At 33.9% G+C, this 22,284-nt stretch overlaps 1 protein-coding gene across 1 annotated transcript in view; it reads left to right on the top strand.

The window, feature by feature from the left end:
• Positions 1–2,965: 2,965 nt before the first annotated feature.
• Positions 2,966–22,284, top strand: part of LOC124359649 (beta-catenin-like protein 1) — a 44,251-nt gene continuing 24,932 nt past the window's right edge. Inside the window, exons 1-5 of the mRNA XM_046812562.1 lie at positions 2,966–3,136; positions 9,529–9,634; positions 12,818–13,051; positions 14,522–14,628; positions 18,377–18,548. Of these exons, the coding sequence (XP_046668518.1) occupies positions 9,605–9,634; positions 12,818–13,051; positions 14,522–14,628; positions 18,377–18,548 (543 nt within the window). The 5' untranslated portion in view covers positions 2,966–3,136; positions 9,529–9,604. The remainder of the gene's footprint in view (positions 3,137–9,528; positions 9,635–12,817; positions 13,052–14,521; positions 14,629–18,376; positions 18,549–22,284) is intronic.

Here is a 22,284-nt window from a genome sequence, read left to right as displayed (position 1 = left end):
AGACAGAGACTCGAGTGCAGTAGCAGAAACTGTACCGAGAAACGTGGCAACCCCTACTTCCGCATACGCAGACGTAGACTTGGCAGCGCCGCAATACCAATCGCAATGTAACTCTCCCCCTGCACATGACGTAAATCGATCGCCAGTTGGCATGCAACCACTACGGCGAGTGGTGGAAGGTCACTCTCTTCTCCCTCTACCCCGCACCGTACTACACCCATATCAGAGCGCGTAAAATCAGCTGTTCTTGACAGTACCTGTCAAAGTCGAACGCGACGCTATCCTGAGCGCACTAGAAAACCTGTAAATAAACTTGACTTATAATAAAGATGTACTTATTCAGTAATGGTTGTGTATTATGTTATACTATGTGTTTTTCTTTTTATTATATTGTGGTTTTATCAAGCGTTTATTTTAATTTAAACTTGTTTAGTGTTTACTTTTTGTCAACTTGTTGTTAATTATAGAATCATGTCATATCAGTACTTTATCAATTATTACTTTAAGTATCAAGAGGAAGCATTCAAACTATTGAAGGACAATTAATTTTTAAATTTGATTTGTTTGTAATTTCTGAATTAAATAGGGAGGAAATTGTTATATATGAATATTCTTTGTGTCTTTATCTAGTAAGTTTAAATATATTTGCAACAGGTGCACATCACCCCATATGACGTAATGTGTCGGATGTTTTAATCGTATGATTTTGAATAAACGGCATTGGCTACTCGAGATCACCTGATCCCCCTCTCCTTTGGTCACTGCCTTGTCCGAGCATTCCTTGAGCCGAGTAGGCAGTCAACTCCCGGTCTCGCTTGCCACACCACCCCTCGTGTGGCCGTGTCTTAAGAAATGTAAAAGTGTTCTTTATTTCGATTCACCCGCCCCCGGCATAAGTACTGTTATTTAGATACAAACATAACACAAGGATACCGCATCAATGTGTGCATCGGGTGACAAATTTGTAGTCAAACTTACTCCAAGGTCGTTTATCGAGGTCACTCGCTTGATGTCGCCGGATACAGTGTAATTGAAAGCAACAAGATTCTTCAGACGACAGAAGGTGATTGTAAGACATTTGGTTGAGTTAATGACCATCTTATTATCATCGCACCACTCAGCAATTAGGTTCAGATCACGTTGAAGATTGAGACAGTCATCACGAGAGTAAATTTCTTTGAATATCTTGAGGTCATCTGCGAAGAGGAGATATTCCGATGATAGGTGGCTGATGATGTCGTTGACAAACAAGTTGAAAAGAATAGGGCCAAGCTTGGACCCCTGTGGGACACCTGAGGTGGGAGGAAATTCTTCAGACAAATGGTTTCCAAGTTTGACCCTCAGCGAGCGTCCACTTAAATAGCTCTTGAACCATTCTAGAGAGAGTCCGCAGAAACCATATCCTTCGAGCTTGGAAATCAGAAGTGAGTGACTAATCTTGTCAAATGCCTTGGAAAGGTCTAAATAAATGCTGTCCACTTGATGTCTTCGATTAAACGCAGAAAGAATATAGTCTGTGTAGATGACAAGGTTGGTCTGGGTGGAACGACCCTTGCAAAACCTATGTTGTTGGGGGACAATGATACTCTTTATGTCATTAGATATCAATTCCAGCACTAAACCTTCCACAACCTTAGCCAAAGCAGGCTGGATGACGACTGGCCTGAAGCTGGTGACATCAGTAGCATTTGGTGTTTTAGGAATCGGCACAACATAACTGGACTTGAGTGCTGTGGGAAAGATGCCGTCCATAAATAGTCTGTTAAGTAAATTGGTGAGAGGCTTTGAAAGCTGAACGCTACATTTCTTGAGAACTATAGGTGGGATGAGATCAGGACCATTACCTTTGTTGACATCAAGTGACTCCAGCTCCTTCCGTACTCTTTCCTCACTTACATGGAAGCGATTTACATTGAAGTTGCTAGCAAAATGAAAGTCTAAAGTTGTGTCATCCCTGGGATTGAAAGTTGAGGCGAAGAAGCCAGCAAAAAGATTGCACATGACATGAGGGTCATCAGTAACTGTGTGATTAAAAGTCAGACGAGTTGGGATACACTGCGATTTCTGCATTTCAAGAAGTTCCTTTCACATATTCAAGAAACTATGTAGGCACTATTACTAATTAAATCTCAATATAATTAATATTGCCGAATTCAAATGATTCCCTACTGCTGTCCACAATTATAGTGTTGTTCTAAATATCCAACAGTGACAAGTTATATAAAGCCAGCCACAACTCTTGGAACCTCCAGAAAGTTAATGTGGATCACAGGTTTCCAACCAGGCACGGCATTGATCTCCGTATATCTACACATCGTCTTACTTTCTTCGAGGGTCAGATGTCTCATGCGGGAATTTTGTTTTTTAATAGGTTATCCTTTGGTACTATAAGTAAAAACATAAATCGTTTGAAAACATAATAAAAAAATACCTGATAAACAGGAAATTTTACTCGTTGGAAGAATTCTTAAGGTCCACATAGATTTATTTTGTACTAAGCACTATCTGTTTGAATTCTATTAGGAAGGATAATTAGCTTCTATAATAGTTTTACTGTCGACGTCTGAGATAAACATGTAAGCAATGTATCTATTCGGAAATAAACAATTAGAATTTGAATTTGAATAATGTAAATGTTACACACACCCTTCATATACTTTTATACAGTGCATATATCGAACATATATTAATTTAATGAGTATTGATAAGGATATTTATCTGTCAGTAGTTGTTACAATCAGTTCTACATCTCAATTAAAATAATATTGATTCTTAAGTTAAATGGTTTATCATCATAGAATAAATAAATGGTAGAATTTTCCAAGTCAGTCCACTCCTCTCTATATCTCATTGCTCAAACTACGCCATTTCAAAAGTATTTGATATTGAAATGTAGTTATGTTTATTTTTTTACTCTATGTCGACAGAGTTCCTTTCTGTTCTGGCTGCATGCAACAAAACGTTAAATCAAGAAAGGACAGTAAACACTAAACATTACTCATAACCTACAAATCCTTTTGTTCAATTCAATTCACAGTTCACACTCAGTCAATCCTTATTTCCATCAAAATTAGATTGAATTTTGGAAATTCATTCGCAAATAAGGTTATAGTTGGACCAAATAGAGAAAACTATTGTAAGTTTTAGTTATACATATTTATTGTTTATTTTAAAGTAGCAAATAGTAAAGGATAGTTTTATTTGATGAAGACTAAAGTACTATTTAGAAAATTGTAAGTAGTTGTAGACAATCATGAATACAGACAGCTCTTATAAAGCGTATTGTAGGAACATATGTAAGAATTTTGTCACAATCTTCTAACATATACTTCTAAAATTTGTAGCCGTTGCTGTAATATACTATCAAAATCTAGCCTAATTGAAAAGCACTTAAAGTAAATTTAAAAGAAAACTTAGTGTAAAACCAGTATTTTATTATACACTATAATGGTCTGGTCAATACATATGCTAGGCCTATGATATATAATATATATATTATTTACTACTTTTTATTGAAAATAAAAACAATGACATATTTCTGAATTGAAAGAGTGATTTCTGTAATATAATAAGTGTTAATACAAGTTTTAATAAAATATACGCTATTAAACAAAAACTTAAAAAAAAAACAAAACTAACTTTTGCCTAGACCTAGGCTAATTTTACATATCAGAGAAATGTTACAATACTTGGTAAATCTTAAGATCAGTGACTACCGCTCCAATCGCCGTAATTTTTTGCATACTAACACAGGTTAACGTAATTTCACCGATAAAAATAGTCCCGATTATCGCTAACATATAAAAACCAGTTTTTCGGCAGTACACAATGTTGGCAATACAAAACACATAAATAACAAGATTTTCGACTATCAAACTAAAAACAATGGCCGCCCATGGTCGTTTTGATGAGTTGACAGTAGTCACGTGACCTATAGGACGGCTTCGATTGACCGCCAGACGTAAACAAACAAACCCACATGGACAAGGAATAATTAGTGAAGTTATTGACATGGCGTGCGATGGTTCTTGTCACACGCTAAAAAGACCCTAGCTTGCCTATTCAAAACTCAGATCACGCGATGCTTGCCCGCTGCGCAGCGCATTGCGCTGCTTGCTCTTTTAGAAAAAAAATTAACTCGAGCTTGCAAAGTCCAAGCTCAGATCACGCCATGACTGCTTACACACACAAAACTCAGAAAGAACTAATGCAGGTTTCATTACATGCAAAAGATAAGCGGCGCGCGTTTATCACTGATAAGAAAAGACGAGTTTATACTAGAAGTAGTACCTGGACTACTGCCCTACGAACTAATAACACCAAAAAAACGAATAAATGCACTGTCAGTCAGGTTTTTTAAAATTTTATTTTATTTTCAAATTTTGTTGGGGGGGAGTAAACGGCTACGGCGATAATCGGGACTATTTTTTTCAGTGAAATTACTTTAATCTGTGTTAGTATGCAAAAAATTACGGCGATTGGAGCGGTAGTCGCTGATCTTAAGATTTACCTACTTTTAGCTTACATAGACAGGTACATTTGCTTGCAGTACAAAAAATTCACAAAGATGGTCTGTCGTTATTCCTCTTCTCAAACTTCTCTTGATCGCTCGCCAAGTGTTTGCAGTTATTATCTCCTAAAATTTCCTTCAAATTTATCACCATTTACCAAATTGAAAAAAAATAGCTACTACTTGTTCTTTATAATAGCTCAAAACACTGCTATAATAAAGAAGTTGAAATCATATTTTAAGTTAATAATTTGTAAATATCCAATTCATTTCATAAAAAAAATCAAAATATTTGATAAAATGAACTAAATAACGAGTGTAGTGCACTCATTAAACTAATTACTTAACCTAATAATAATTTAATGATAAATAAAAACTATCTAGGCTATAAAGTTGCGTAACAAACAAGACAGAGTAACATTTAGTTAGTTAATTTGAACTATTTAAAAAAATAAATGTTTCTGACAGCTTGTGACACAATTAACACATGTGAATTGTAACTGTATATTTGCGACTAATACTCAAATACCATAGAAATGATTTTACTTTGTTTGAATTTATTAAAAAAAATATTCTTATCCTTACATTAACCCTAGAACTGTTAATCGACATAATTATGTCGGTTAATGCCGCTTTTGTGGTGTTAACCGTCAAAATTTTGTCGATCAAACATTCCTTCGTATAATTACTTTTTATAATATACTCCGGTAACGTATCGATATAATTCATGCACCATTGGATTCGGGAAGAAAAATGCTAAGGAACAGATGAGTTTTATTCCTCTTTGTATTGTGGTTATGACGTAGCAAGCTTGTTATTTTGAACGTAAAAGAAAACGCGACGCCGTTTGTTGTGACCGCCATATTGCCGCTGCCGTTCTTTATCACTTTCGTGCCGAGCTGTGGATATTTGTAAGTTTTAATAGTTTTACGCGTGTTTTAGTGTCGTATTTAATGTGTAGTATGTTGTTTGATGTCGTAGTAGTGTAAACATATATATTTTAGAATAAATCAATTTCTATTTACTGAAATATGTTTGAGAAATTACCGGCTTTGTGTAGGCTATGGCAAAATGACTTGGCTAAAATTCATTTCACATAGTTTGTTATTGTTTTCACTTACTAAACGTTATTTATAGCACTCTTTTAGCTCTGAAGTAAGTATTTATTTTTGGTAAATAGATAGTTTTCACAATAAAATATATATTTCCTGTAATTTCTTTGGTTATATATAATAACTGTTTGGGTTATTCTATATTTTTTCAATATCTTTAGTTATATTTATAGTTTTCTAACTTCATAATATTTCCTATTACTTATAAACCATAAATTTATAAATTTTGATATAGTACAAGCTTTAGAAACTATTTTATATTTTGCTGAATGAAAATTTTTCGCAAAATTTTTGAATAATGGCAAAATTTAACTTTTTTTACTTTTCAAAAAATAATTTATGGTAATTATTTCATTACTACTGTATATTCTATTTTATTCTAAGTAATAAAATATGCAAAATAACATGTATTCATAGATAAATGTATTAGCAAAACTTGTTTTACCAAAGTCTTACGTGTACACCCGATTTTCAGAATTTATACGCATTGCTGCTTTTTGTTCTATAGCTTTATGATGCTTTCATAAATGTGTATAATGTTTATGTTTTTCTGAAACTAGATAAAATTTGACACAGAATGGCTATCTCACTTATAAATATTTCTCACCATAACTTCATTTGCTAGGTATGGTCCCCCCCAAATTTAAGAAATATTTTTCGTAAATTTTATATTTGATTAAAAAAAGTGTTTATTAGAAAATTTTTTATGGTTAATTTTACAATATAGTGCAATTCTACGTTTAATTCTGAACACAAAAATAGGTACTTTGGGATTATACCGACCACACCCATACATGAATCGTTATTTGACATTTTGCTTCTACTGATTACTAGATTAGCGTAGAACAATATTTCGTCAATATAAAACAGGAATTGTCTTATCGCAAACCCCTCCCATCCTCAGACAGAGGTCAAAGTCGAGCGGTCTAGTAGATAACGTGATTGCAGAGTCTCGCCGCCCGTTCAGCTGGTGCGTCGCTTTGTTGTACTTCCGTGTTTTACCTCTACATTTCTCCAAACACAATAATTCAATAAAAACAAACATTACCAAACTAAAACTAAACTCTTTATTGAAAAAACACTAAAAACTTGTTTTTATTCTTGATCACACTCCGCCACCCAAAATGCGAGTGCCTCCGGCCATCAGCGCGGGCTTCGCCCCGCGCTGATGTCAACGAAAGAAAAACATCCCTCGAGATAGTACCTATCAGTAAAATATCAAATTCTAGAGGATCTGATCAAAAATATAAATTGAATTGTAATGGAAAGGCAATTAATTATGTACCGTGCAAATCATGTGATGTCACGCGGCCTGCCGTAATCGGGATTCTCGAGAAAGATAAGATAACAGCGACAACAATACCGATCACAATACCTGGAAATGCTTGTAATTTTGTAATCAAAGAGTTGTTTTTTCGTTCTATCATGTTTGTTTCTATAAATTTATATTTTGGTGTTCTTCATACTGGTGTGGTCGGTATAATCCCAAAGTACCCAAAAATATATACTCTTATTTATATTGCTTTTATTTTATATTTTTAATAATTTTTTTAAAAAAACCTTGCGCGAAGCTCCAAAACAGCCCGACACTACAGGATGAAATGACCGCCAGTTCTAGGGTTAAAGGAGCTGGCAATAATTAATTACAAATAGCTTTAATTACAATGGTTTTTATTCATTAGTTTAGGTAGCCTCTTTCTAATTGATAATTTGGTAACCGATTTGACTGTGGTGATTGCCGCTTACTATACTGCAGCCAGGGTGATTCATTAGTTTAGAACTGCAAAGTGTAGCCTATTATGGATCATACATATATACATATATATATATACACACACACACACATATATATATATATATATATATATATTTGTTTGTATATAAATGAATGAAAAACAGTACTTTGGTATTATCCGGAGGCCAATCTGTCCCTATCTACTGCTTGTTATTTCTTGAACCAGTTGCACTTTCATATTTCGTATCAGGTCAATTGAGTCTAGTAATGGTAGGTCAATTTCACAGTTAATGTGCTCAGCACAGGTTTGTGATGGGAGGACGACTCTTAAACGACTGACATTTTGCTACTGCCTTCTAAGATAGGCAGGCTGTATTTGGAGAGGCTGGAAGTGGCAGTACACTAAATGGCTGTTTTGAATCGGGGTGAATGCGCTCTACTATTTAGAGACCAGGTGATTACAAAATTTTAGATGAGGTTAAATTATGGCATTACATAGGCTAAATTTTTATATGTCCTGGTTTACTTCTTTCTAAAAAATCACTTGCCGTTAGGGTATCAGTTAAGTTAACTTCCGGATTTTATGTGTAAGATATTTATTATTACCAATTCTATTACATCTCTTGAAAAATACTAGCCTAATGGTTTCATAACATAAGGATATTCTCATTTAACTTTGGTAAACTACTAGTAACATACTTATGATAATCTAATCCAAACCTACTTATATTAAGAGGACATAATAACAAGAAGTAGATATAGGCAGAGTGCCCTACTTCTAACCGACAACGCTTCCTTTTAGGAGGTAAAAAACCAGAACCGATTCTTACAATGCCATGTAATTTTCATAGTAAGTCAAGTAAAATCTGTTATTTCTAATAATATTGTTATTTAAGGTCCTCTGTAGGAAAAACTCTTCGATAAATATTGGTCTCCAGATAATACCAAAGTATCGTTATGTTTAGCGTATAAGAATAGTAGACATTCATCAATGATTAAAAATAAATCTAAATTTTAGCTTTTTAACACAATAAATATTATTATTTGGATTTCAACTTTAAGTTAGCATGTACATACTAACATGTCCACCACTTGTTATTGGTGTTCTGTGTTTGATCTGTAAAGTAATTGGTAAGTAAATGAATAGCCAATAAATTATGTAGGAATAAAAACATATAGGTAGAGAAATAGTAGGTAGGCTGGTTAGGTTAGGTACAGTAAGTTTAGGATACTTTTACATGTCCATCACTTTGTGTTTGTCACTTGTGTGTTCACCGTCACAACAAACATTAAATTACATACATCACAACAACCTCTTTAAATTATATATTATTAAATGTTTTTTCAGTGGGTGATATATTTTTCAACAACAACATGTTTATTGTATACGGATCATTTTGTATTAACTCTTTATATTAAAGGCGATGATTGGAATAGTGTAATTAATTAAAATGTCCAAATAAATTATCACCTTCAACCAAGAGAAAACAGGTAGTGTGGATACTGTCATATGTATATGGTATCAATAGACGTCACGACAATGTACCTCAGTAACAACTACAGTCAATATGAGGGTGACTAAAATATAGATGAACAGTATACAAGTAGAACTAAAGAGTATTGCTCTGCGCAAGAATAGAAGTCACACTATGTATTTTTCATACCACTGTCTAGTAAATCAAACCACATACTTATTAAAAAATTTAGATTGTTCAAATGAGTACTTTTGAAATTACTTAATGCTAAATTATTATTGGAGAGTCTTTTGGATTACCTTTTGTTAAAAAAACTATTTCTATTTATATTTACTTGCTTTATTGTATAATTTATGTAGACCTTATCTTTTTGAATTTGTGGTAGTATTAACTTCTGATATAAAATAAGGTGGTTTTAAGTGTTAAAAATATTATTATTTGCAATCAGCACCTCAGAAAAATTTATAATATTGTTTAAGGGTTATTATCATTATATTATTCAAACTAACAGAAATAAGATTTTTTAATTTTTATAATTTTGAAATAAGATATCAGATAATCCGAGACACAGCTTGTACAGAGCAGAATACTCATTCTAAATTTCTTTTTAAAATCTTTTATTTAAGAGTTGACTTACTAATGTATTAGCAGAAAATATTATTATATTTTATGCTTCAAATGTTAATGATCTTTCAGGCAAACTGTTCAATCAAACAAGGGGGAATTACAGCTTAGCAGTTGCAAACATTAGCTGAAATTGTCCAACTGAAAAATGGATATAGGAGAACTTCTGTCTTATAAGGTCAGTAATTCCTTGCTTTGTAAAATTATTGAAGTGAACATGTTTAAAAAAATAAACATACAAAGTTTAACATAAATTCAATAATGTACATTATATCTTACATATATAATATACTGATGTTAGTTTAATATCATATGATCATTTTATAAATACAGGGTGCGGCAAAACAAACAGTGCAGTTGTGATGGACTTCTACATCCGCTGTGGTGGGGGTAGGAGCCGGGGAGGGGGCTCACTGCATTCGGTCACTCACCCCGTTTTCAGTCGTAGCAATGGTTTGGAGCGGAGAGCATCGCGGCATTGCCGTTCGCACGTGTTTTGAAAGTGGCGTTCTTACATCACGACTCAACGAGCGTTCCGAGTGCACTTTAACATTCCGCGTAATGATCCCGTTCCACATCGCAATGTTATTGCAAGTTGGGTTTGTGCGTTGGAAGAAACTGGTTCAACACAAAGGCCTAAAGCTATGGGAAGACCGAAAACAGCGAGAACTCCCGAAAACGTCGCAGTAGTGAGGGCAGCTGTTGAACAATCACCAACACGCTCTGCCCGGAAACACGCAACTGCTTTAAACATGTCTGATCGCTCTGTTAGGAGGATTTTACACAAAGATTTATTCTTCCACCCCTATAAAATTATGTTGGTTCAGAAGTTAATGCCTCCAGACTTTCAACACCGCGTGAATTGCGCTCAAGAAATTTTAGAACGTATCCCACCAAGGTCAACCTTCTTCAGCAGTGATGAAGCCCATTTCCACCTGTCAGGTTCAGTTAATAAACAGAATTTCCGTTATTGGTTGGACAGAAACCCACAACAAGTAAATGAGCGACCTCTCCATTCCCCGAAAGTGACTGTATGATGTGCGATTTCCAAATTTGGTGTTATTGGACCCTACTTCTTTGAGGAGGATGGGCTTACAACAACCGTGACCGCTCAGCGTTACGTTTCGATGCTGCAAGATTTTTTGAGCCAGAATTGAATCAGTTGGTTGAAGAACAACATCTTGAGGATATTTGGTTCCAACAAGATGGGGCCCCACACAGCACATGTTTCAAGGACGAAATTGCGGCAGATGTTTCCTGCGCGTCTCGTGTCTCTGAGGGGTGACCTGCGGTGGCCTGCAAGATCACCTGATTTGAGCATTTGCGATTTTTTCCTGTGGGGTTATCTCAAGGACAAGGTTTTTCGGCATCGTCCTCACAACTTGGAAGAACTCAAGATCCGTATTAGAGAGGAAATCACCGCCATTCCAATCAATATGTGCCAAAATGCAGTGGAAAACTTCAGAAATCGCCTACATCAGTGCATTGCTTCTGGAGGACGCCATCTTTTTGATGTGATCTTCAAATCTTAACAGAAAAAATGGGGTAATGTACTTATTCAAGCAAAATAAACCACATTTTCATAACTCGTACCGATTTTCTTTAATACCATTTCAAAACTGCACTGTTTGTTTTGCCGCACCCGGTATATTCAAATTATGTCGGATAAAGAATAATTAATATACTGACGATTAGTATTGATAATCGATAATTAAATTAATAATTAATATTGATTTTCATTTATCTATGAAACATAAAGTAATTCATTGATTTTTCTGCTATCCTGGTTCATTTGAATTCAAAACTCCATATCAGTTTAAATGATCAAATCCTGACATCCAAATAGGGTAGTAGTTAGTAGCATGAATTAAATATAGATGCATCTCAGAAACATACTTCAGTATTTTTGAAGGTTGTTAACAGTTTTAAATTTTACATGTACATTTATAATTTTTATTTCCCTTATATTTCTGATATAATTCCACTCAGTTTTCTGGCTTCAAAAAATAATACCTTTAAAAGATAATATTTTAGATTTCGGGAAAGAAGAATAGAGGACTTGTTTAATTTGCTCCAGGCTGCATGCATAACCCACAACGCTCAGCTATAACATATTTAGCATCAAAGTACCAAATGCTAATGCATTCTTTATAAATGTAATGCAGCCATAGCCTTTCCTTCTATAGCTGTTGGACTGTTTGTTGTTTCTCTGACTATTACTTTGGTGTTGGTTGAGTCGATAAGGTGACCGAATTCAAGAATAATTGGGATTTTAATTATGGTTACTGTAATGGTGGGGAGAAGAGGGATGGATGTTGCTTGTGTTTCATTCTTGGGCTGATATATTTGTGGATATAAATATACTCTGTCGATGATTGTATTCTGGCTGTCTGGAGGGGTGTTGTTGCTTGTACCTTAGGGATGGGTAAAATACTGTGTGACAGTTGTTTTGGAACAGTTGTGCTCAGACAACAGTTTCAATCCCAACCGTTGTCTGATATTTTAGTTGCAGATGCATGCTCAATGGTACTGACTGCCGCTGTTGCGTTGTTGCGCTGCACATTGCACAACTCTTGAAATTAAAACTAGACTAAAGACTGTCGTCAACGATCGTTACCTACAGTAAAAACAAATTGTTACTATTCAAGACTGATTCATTATGTTATCCAACCTGCCATAAGATTAGACCTGTAGTAACATTAGTTAGAATTATTAATTTGCGAGTGTGTTACCTAAAACATTCTAAATAAAACTCATTACTCAATACTCTCTGTAATAAATCAATTGAGTTCTTTTACATTAAGTAGCTTTATATATATATATGAATAGCTTTGTATAATATTATATGAAGTACAAAATAAATATGAACAGCAATGAGCTATTTATGATTTAAACCATCAAAGATATGTTTCAAACAAAATATATTTTATGATAACAGGTTAAAATATCAAATAAGCCTATCCACTATAACAAAGTATGCCTAAATAAACAAAGTACTAAAAAGGGTTCAGTTGTCCCCTATGCAGATTTGACATTATTCTAATTTAATGTTATTAAACAGGAGTGTTAAATTCAATGACTTTAGATACTAAAACACAAAAGATGTCTTTTAACATTAATTCTACACTATTAAACAATCAAATAAAAACTTTATTTAGATGGCTTTTTAAATGGCTAAACACTTTCTAAAAATATTTTATTTATAGTGAATGAAAAACAAAAAAGTATGTGCCAATCAGTATAATTTATTTTTTAAATATTTTTGTTATGGATTTCATCCAGAATAATTTAGATGACTGACTATACTAAACATTTGCGATGGAATACTTCACTGAAACTAGAGGTTTTTTGTTGGAAACAGCCTCCAAACACACCTAAGCGTCCTTTACCAGAAGAAGAAGTCGATGAGCCTGATGAAACTGAGTATGAAAGGCAGAGAAAACTTAGAAAGCTTCAGAAAGCACGAGCTGCAGAAATTGAACGCCTTGAGCTTGAACGCCAAATAAAACTGGAACGAGAAAGGGAAGAAATGGAAAGACAAGCACGAGAAGAACAACAAGATGCTATAATGAAACTTGTTGAAGAAAGTGTTGAGGTTAGTAAAAACCATTTGAATTTATTCATAGTGATATGTTTGAGAGCTTGTATAACAAATCTTGTTAAATGTGTGTTTAATGAAGATTTAGTTTTGTATATAGTCTTATAATTAACTGCAGATCTTAATTAAAATGTTTGTTGCATTCTTTTTATTATTTGTCTCATTTTATGGTAAACTCAAATTTCAAAACAAATTTATAAACAATAAAATTTTTTTGTAAGTTTAAAAAGGAACAAATAATTAATTATCTTTTTTTTATTAAATATCCTTTTAGATAATTTAATTTACTGCTAAAGAAAAACAAACTGAGTTAATCACTTCATTCACATTCACATTCAATAAACAAATGTTACGTGAGTTTTTTGAACCAAAACCTGCAAAACCGGCCAATTTCACCTTGGCGCTTCTCAGTAGGCGGCAGCATTAAGTGGCTGGTGTTAAAAGGGTTGTAATAACTTACCTAAATAATACAGAAACAGTAGAAACATATGTGTCCATGTGAAACTACTGGCATTTAAAGTTGGACATTTTTGCATTTTGGTCCAAATAAAAATGGCTGAAGAATAAAATGTACAATTTTTAAAGCATATACTTCTTATATAGCTTCAGGAAGTGACATATTTTCTACTTATACAAAAGTTAAGATTGTTAAAAAGTATTTAAAACATGCTATTTCCTTAAGTTATGTAAAAAATATTTAATTCCTTGTTATAAATTTCAAGTGGACAGCTGATGGCTGTATTTACCATATTGTAAATATGGGTTGGTTATATCAATTTATTTATAATACAATATTTAGTTTTTAGTTAGTTGATATAATACAGTATTATTGGTTATTGGGTGTCGTATTTCTATTTTTTATTATCTGTTCACTAAAAAAGGAAATAAGTGTGTGTATTTACATAAATGTATGTAAAAATATACTTTTTTTCTGAATAAAGAGGTAAAGACTACATATATTTATGAAATAAACATTATAGTTTGAGTAAAAGGTTAAGTTTTGAATGTTGCTGTACACACTTGAAGTTACTTATGGGGTGGAATTTAAACATAAGTATTTGTTTTGAATTAATTAAAATTTTGAAGAAAAAAATATCAACTTGATTTTGAAAAAAAAATTTGGAAATTCAATTTGAAAAATTCTTAAGAGCTCATCTTATACTAGCTCATTCTGATAAAAGGATGTTGAACATGTTACATTTAGGACATTGATTACTGTTTAAATAATTATCCAAAAATATACTATAGGTTTTTACCAGTAGGTCTATAATATTTTAAGGGTTTAGAAGAATTAACCACCATGTTGAGAGTTAATTTAATAAAATGTGTATTTGTTAGACTAATAAATTTGTAATTACTGCTACTGTGGATTAAGAGAATATGATTTTTATTTTTATTTTGTGAGTTGATTGCATTTTTCCTGTTGAATTTTGTTTGAAAGAATTTTAAACTAGTAAATATTTACAGGGGGAAGTGTTAGATGAGGCCACACTCAAAAGAATGGTGTTGCAGTTTGAAAAACGAGCTCTCAAAAATCAAGAAATGCGTATAAAGTTTCCAGATATGCCAGAAAAGTAAGTGTACAAGTTAAATAACATTATAGAATTAAAAATGTATTTCTACATCATTAGTGAAAATATATCTAAGAATGTGCATTGAGAAAATGTTGTTGTTTTATGATTATGGCTAAATTTTAAAATTAATGGTAGCAGTTTTGTCATCTATACAAAATGTTTACTGCTGTCGAATGGCAATTAGTTTAGCCCATTAGTGCCCATTGCTCACTTTTATGTGCACTGCATTTTAAAATACATCTCAATATACCCAAAACTAATTGAAGGAAACCTTATGTTTTCGAGTAAGTTTAATTGGCGGCCCAGCATTTATCAAAGCTCCTGGTGAGTTGTAGTTGCCAATTGTTTACACATGACAGAACTTTTTCATAATTCTGTCAACATATATTGGCACTGGGCATATATGGTGGTGGAGTGTTATTATTTGTTAAATGGTAGTATGGTTCACTGAGTAGTAAAAATGGAGGCTTATATATTATATGAGGAGGCACAAAAAAAATAGGATTTTCTGTATAATTTCTTTATTTTTCAATATTTTTACATAACATTATGATCAACTTCAAAGTATTCACCATTGACCATAATGCACTTCTCCAAACAATGCTTCCATTGTTCGAAACATTTTGTAATTTCCATTATCGGGATGTCTTTTATTCCTTCCAACAATTTTTGTTTTACCTCCTCCACAGTAGCAAAATGCTTTCCTTTCATGTCCCTTTTGAGTTTGAAAAACAAAAGAAGTCACACGGTGCTAGATCTGGTGAGTAGGGGGGATGGACAAAACATTTTTCAAAACATGCCTGAAGTGGACTGTGAGATGGCTAGGGATGAATTTGACTGCAACCCTTTTCATGTGCAAATCTTCAGATAAAATCCTTTGAATTGAACTCCATGACACTCCAGGCATCTCACAAAGTTGATCAATGGTTCTGTGACAGTCTTCATGAACAAGGGCATTGATTTTGTTGATGTTTTCGTCAGTTCTTGATGTTGAAGGCTATCCTGAACAGGGTTGGTTATATGAAAAATATAAAAATTTCAACAATTCAAGATAGAATTATATTATATGCGTGCACGCGCGCGTGTGCGTATACACACGCACACACACACACATACATATTATTATAATGATTATCTTTATAATTATTAATATACGAGGGCTGTTCGGAAAGTTGATTACGTTTTGCGCTGTGGCCGCCAGGGGCGGGACTAGTGCGGCCATCTTGGTGTCAGGACGTTCCACCGCTCAGTGGCTATCCAGCCGTGCTAGCGGGAAGTTCGTGTTGTAACACGTATAGTCACAGTGTCTGTTTGAAATGTCTGCCGCAATTGAAAATCCCACCAACTGTGAGGTGCGTGCAGTAATTAGGTTTTTGACTGCCAAAAACTGTAAGCCTATAGAAATCTATCGGCAGTTGTGTGAAGTTTATGGGACCAACATTATCACTGAATGTGGAGTGCGACAATGGGTCATTAAGTTTAAAAATGGCCGAACAAATGTTCATGACGAAGAGCAAAGTGGAAGACCCAGCATAGTGAATGACGAACTTGTTGAGAAAGTTGACGCAAAGGTCCGAGAAAATCGACGGTTAACCATAACGGAACTCTCGCTTAGTTTCCCTCAAATTTCACGAACTTTGTTATACGAAATCGTCACTGATAAGCTTGGTTTCCACAAGTTTTGTGCAAGATGGGTACCAAAAATCCTGACCGACGTCCACAAAAACCAGTGCATGGGGCTGCAGCGTTAACAATTTTGGATGCTTACGACAAAGAGGGTGAATCACTACTCGATCGCATCGTAACTGGCGATGAAACATGGGTGAAACATGTTAACTGCGTGATCAAATTGCAGTCAATGGAGTGGGGACACACAAGTTCACCTCACAAACCAAGAAAATGTTTGCAAACGATGTCGGCAAGAAAGGTTATGGCGACGGTTTTTTGGGACAAGAAAGGTGTAATTCTTGTTGATTTCCTGGAACGAGGCACTACAATCAACTCAGAAAGGTATTGCCAAACGTTAAACAACCTCAGAAGAGCGATCCAAAACAAGCGTAGGGGAAAGTTGAGCTCGAAAATTCTGTTGATTCACGATAACGCTCGACCTCACACAGCAAATCGCACACGTGAAGTTCTCGAATCATTCCAGTGGGAGTTGTTTCCTCAACCACCATACAGCCCGGATCTTGCGCCAAGTGACTACCACTTGTTCCCCACAATGAAGAAGTGGCTGGCAACGCAGCGCTTTGACGACGACGCAGAGCTGCAGCAAGAAGTGACAAATTGGTTGAAGACACAGGCGGCAGAATTTTATGAGGAAGGCATTGTCAAGCTCATCCATCAATATGATAAGTGACTAAATTTGAATGGCGACTATGTTGAAAAGTAGTATTTAAGTGTGGCTTTCATATGTATATACGAGGGGGTACCCAAAAAAAAAAACCGGAATTATTTAATAAAAATTATATATTATCAAATTTTTTACAATACGACCTTATCTCCTTCAAAATAATCTCCATTACAACTAATACACTTGTCCCAACGGTATTTCCATTGATCAAAACATTTTTTGTAGTCATTATAAATGGCTGCAAGCTCGAGCTTCGTTTTTTTCTTAACCTCTTCAATGCTGTCAAATCGTTGACCTTTCAAGCCTCTTTTCATGTGTGGAAATAAAAAAAAAGTCGCATGGAGCGAGGTCAGGCGAGTAAGGTGCGTGGGGCAGCGGAACCATGCCGTTTTTGGCTAAAAACTGCCTAACTGAGATGGCTGTGTGTGCCGGTGCGTTGTCGTGGTGGAAGAACCAGTCTCCAGTCTGCCACAAATCGGGTCTTTTCTGGCGAACATTCGCTGAACCGAGCTCCAAGTTAACCCACTACTCTCTGATAGTTCCTCAATTGTCTGTCGACGGTTGGTGAGCACAAGTTCACGAATTTTCTCAACATTTTCGTATGTTCGAGAGGTTGATGGACGTCCAGAACGAGGTTTGTCTTAATCGACATGTCGCCATTTTTAAATCGAGCGAACCACTCGTAGACCTGAGTTTTCCCAATAGCATCATCTTTGTAAGCTGTATTCAACATTAAAATAGTTTCTGCAGCATTTTTACCAAGTAAAAAACAAAATTTCCCAGCTGCACGTTGTTCACTTAAACTTGCCAAGACAAAAAAACGAAACAAGAACAAAACAGGGTTAGCGAAAACAGTCACTACGAACGAACAGAATGCACTAGGACAACGGAACTGGGGTCACTGAGCTCGCAATGGGTTGCGCAACACACGCCTAGCGGCAGGAATGTGTACTACACGCTGCCGGCTGCCAGCAATACAATTCCGGTTTTTTTTGGGTACCCCCTAGTAATAAAAATTGTTTCCTATTCTTTGTTAATGTTTAATTCCAAAACGTAATCTACTTTCCGAATAGCCCTTGTATTTAAGGATATATACATACACATAAAATGTATCACTAGATAGAAGATGTCATTTACGAGCCGTGTGGTATGAGCATTGGTTGGGTAGATTGAGAGAGATATGAAGCAGGTAGGTTTTAGCCATTTCCGAGTACTCAGTACTGAAGGGGGAGGCAGGCAGGCAGGCTATGTTATCGCAGCTCCACACAAAACAGGAAATGATCATGCCACTGCTACCTGGCGGTCAGAGTGTGCATAACTGCCACAAAGACAACCTTAAGAGGCTAACATTAAATTGGAGAGTGAGTCAGATTCTAACAGACATACATGTCCTAGGTTCATGGAGGCAGAGGTGGAGTTACATGAAGCACTACAGGAGATGCATGCTGTGGCTACTGTACCTGACTTATACCCTATAGTTGTACAGCTGAATGCTGTGCCTTCAATGCTAGAACTATTATCTCACGAGAATACAGATATCTCTGTTGGAGTTGTCTCTCTCTTACAGGTAATTTAATACATTTTTTCAACGTAACGATGTAACGATTGAAGTTACATACTTTGTGTATATAGTTATACAGTTCTGAACTTAGCATTGATATTTGTATTGTAAAATTAACTTATTTTTTAAGGTGTTTAATTTTTCCTTCAAGAAGTAAAATTATTCAACAAATAATCCGTAAATGTATTAACCTTAAATAACATGCTACACACAAAACCAACATTAAACGCCTCTCTCCGGGTGGATTTCTTAACATATATAAAAAAATTGCTTATATTCATTTTAAATTTATTCTGTCTGTCCTCATGGGCAACAAACCTGTACAAGAAGAGTAAGGTGGAGAATCGGTACAGTGTAAGATATAATATTATTGATAAAAAATGCTACAATAACAGACATTTTTTTTTCGCTGTGGCTATATGGCCGGCTACCGTCTGTAGATTAGACAGACGGGCGATGAGTGGTGACGTCAATCGTGACGTAACGAAAGGGCAGCCATAACTGTCACCTTTACACCACTGTCTTACAAATATAAAAAACACAATTTGTATACTATGTTATTAATTGCATATTATGCATTGGTAATGTATTGAACGGTAAAGTAATAAAAGTGTACACTTAAATAAATTAAAAAGAAGAAATATACAACTAAAAATTAACCATGTACCAGAATCTACACTTCGTAGTTTATTAAGATATAGTTTTGTTTCTCACAATTTTTTGGAATGTTTCAATTAATAGTCATTAAGAGAAATCATAATTAATTATAAATAATTTTTGTCATATTTTATATGTATGTCATTTAATAGCATAAAATAACTGGAACATTTGTTTTATTTACTAATAACACTCAAATGGTTATGATTTCATTGTATATTGTATGTAAGTGGTAAGAGGGAAATTAGTTTCTCGTCTTGGGATATTTGAAAATTAATTGTTCCATTTACCGATTAAAAATAGTTTTATTATTAATCATTTATGCATTATCGAACTAAGTTCTTATAGAAGGGATCTTGGTACAGTTTAAAGTACATAGCATACAGTCTACATCATTACCTAACTTTTCTATTGTATTCGGCAAAATACTGTCAGTTATACAAACGTCTGGATGAGTCAGACAGATGTAAAGTAACACTTAAACTGGAACTTGAAATGTTATACATCAATGTATAATTCTCATTCATTGTTATAAAACACAGGGATGTGTCATTACGATAACAGATAGGATTATTTAGAAACGTTGGCTTCTTACACGAAAGAATTTTGAGCTGTTAACTTACCATAAAAAGAAGCCTGAATATGTTCATTAAGATGTGACTGGCCAAAAACGGAAAATTGGGTTAAAGCAATAACAGTCTAGAGAAAGTTATAAGAGTTGTATACGACATCTCAACGAAACAACTGATGGCATCTCACACCCAGCACAACTGTCGTAGATTTAATGCATTTAACGTGGATGATACAGACAGTTCTTTTCATTACCACAATCCCTTCCGCTTTCCCATTACTGTACAATAAATCTCGGGAACTGATGTTTCCTCAAAATTCTTATTTAACAAAAATCAATCATGAAAATTCCTAAAATTGACTCTAAATATGAAACTTGAGTTATTAATTATAATTAGGAGAGGCAAACTAAAATAAAGCCGTAGAATGCATTATAAGACAATTATTAAAATGGAATTAACTGAGAACTTACAATATTTATTACTTTAAAAAATGAGTAAAAATAAGTAATTTACTTAATAGAGTTGTAAGAGGGATTGGACGTAAGTTACCAATGCGGTATAATGGTGTTACTAAAATGTGACAAATAGCTCTTTGTAAGCATCCAAATTAAAAAGTTAGTTATAAAGTTTGCATGAAAATGTTTACACGGATCAATACTGTGCACTTTATGATCAAAAGATAAGATCACTGTATATTTCTAAAGATAAATTTTATACGCACTTCTAATTTAATTTTTGTTTGTATTCACACTTATGGAGTTTAATCACAACTGCGAAGTTTGGTGCACAATATGATGTAATGAATAATTTACAATGTAAAATCTCATCATTAATTACCAAATGAATGATATTTATTATACACCACAAGTGCTAGAGCTACTTCAAAACCTTTGACGTCACAGTCTGTGATGTCATAGTCGTTCCCATTCTTTGAAACCAAGACCGGTGACCGGGCATATAGCCACTCCGTTTTTTTATACCCGTTCTATTAATGTTTAAAAGTCAGACACCTTAGTTTTTGGCATCTCATGCCTTCCCAAATCAAAGTTTTTTTATCAATGTACATGTTAACTAATAATGGTGTTGTCCAGGTTAGTAATAATCTATATAAAATAATTAATCAATGTACTTTATGTGGCATTTTATACATTGTTAAATAAGCGAGGAATTAATTTTTATAGCTAAATAAAGTATGTTTTCTACAGTGCAACCTCGTTAATTGGACCCCTTTATGTTGGATCTCCTGGTAATCTTGATCAGTTCAGGAAATTTTAAAATTAGCTTTTTGCCGTTCACTCAGACTGCTGAGCGTGGGACAGATTTTTATCAGTTAACTCAATAATTACATGTATTGCGACTTGTTGCGATAAAGATGTTAATAACAGGGAGGATACTATAACGACTTGGATTGTAGGTATTAATATTCCAGAATATTAAGATTTAAATTATCAATAAGACATCCAAGAAGATATAAAATATTTTTTGATTACTAAGCTCCGAGTGAATATTCAGTAAAATTTATTACTAGATTTTTAAACTATTAAATATTATCTGGTTTGTCTTAAATAAAAATCACAGTTCTAAATTAAAATAATGGATTTATTTTAAACTGGCAAATTAATAAGTTCAATGTTTCAGAATTTTCATCACTCTATTTTCCACAATGAATTTACAAACCGTTTAGTAATTTTAAAAGGTCCTTTGGCAAGAAATAAAAATATTAATCATATATATCAAACTAAAAATCAGAGCTCTCTTCTGAAATAAAATAATAAAATTTTCAAATAAAAATCAAATACCACTTGGAAATAACTAAAATAAAAATGTTCACTTCTAAGTTCATTCAAAATTCAAAATCAAAAATCAAACTTCTCTTTCCACTAGTTATACCTTAACTTTCAAGTCTATGCAATTCAGATACAACTCTCTCAAACAATAATTAATGTTCAATTAATTTCAAATTAATAATTCACAATAAAACAGTTCCAATTAAATATTAATAAATTACTAAATTTCCAAATTTCAATTAAAGTTACGAACAAAGTTCAATTTTAATTCACTTTTCTTGCAAGTTTGAACCAAATGTAACTTTTATGATTCTATTTGCTCTATTGTTCACTGAGAATCATTTATGCAGATTGCTCTGTAGTTTCTATGAATTTAATTTTTCCTATAAAATAGACAACAAAATTAATTTAATATCAGATCTGGAAGACTATTTCAATATAACGTTCAGTAAATTTGGTGCTTACCTCAAAATCCCTCACGAAAAAAAAATTAGAAACGGCACACTATAATCAACTTAATTCACGATAATATCCAAAAATTATGTGCTGGAGGTTTTATAGTTCCCCTTCCCCCCTTCTGATGGACATCCGCGGTGTTCTCTCATTGGCCCAGCCGTATCCAACTTAAGAACAATAGCCTTCTCAGATCTAACGTAACTGCAGTTCAACACAAGTTCTGATCAATTCAAGGCAGTGAACCACTTTCCTAATAATTTAAAATTACCA

Source organism: Homalodisca vitripennis, chromosome 4 (assembly GCF_021130785.1).
Source record: "Homalodisca vitripennis isolate AUS2020 chromosome 4, UT_GWSS_2.1, whole genome shotgun sequence".
NCBI classification, from domain to species: domain Eukaryota; kingdom Metazoa; phylum Arthropoda; class Insecta; order Hemiptera; family Cicadellidae; genus Homalodisca; species Homalodisca vitripennis.
Note: the sequence above shows the minus strand (reverse complement) of the source record. Positions and strands in the feature narration are given on the sequence as shown.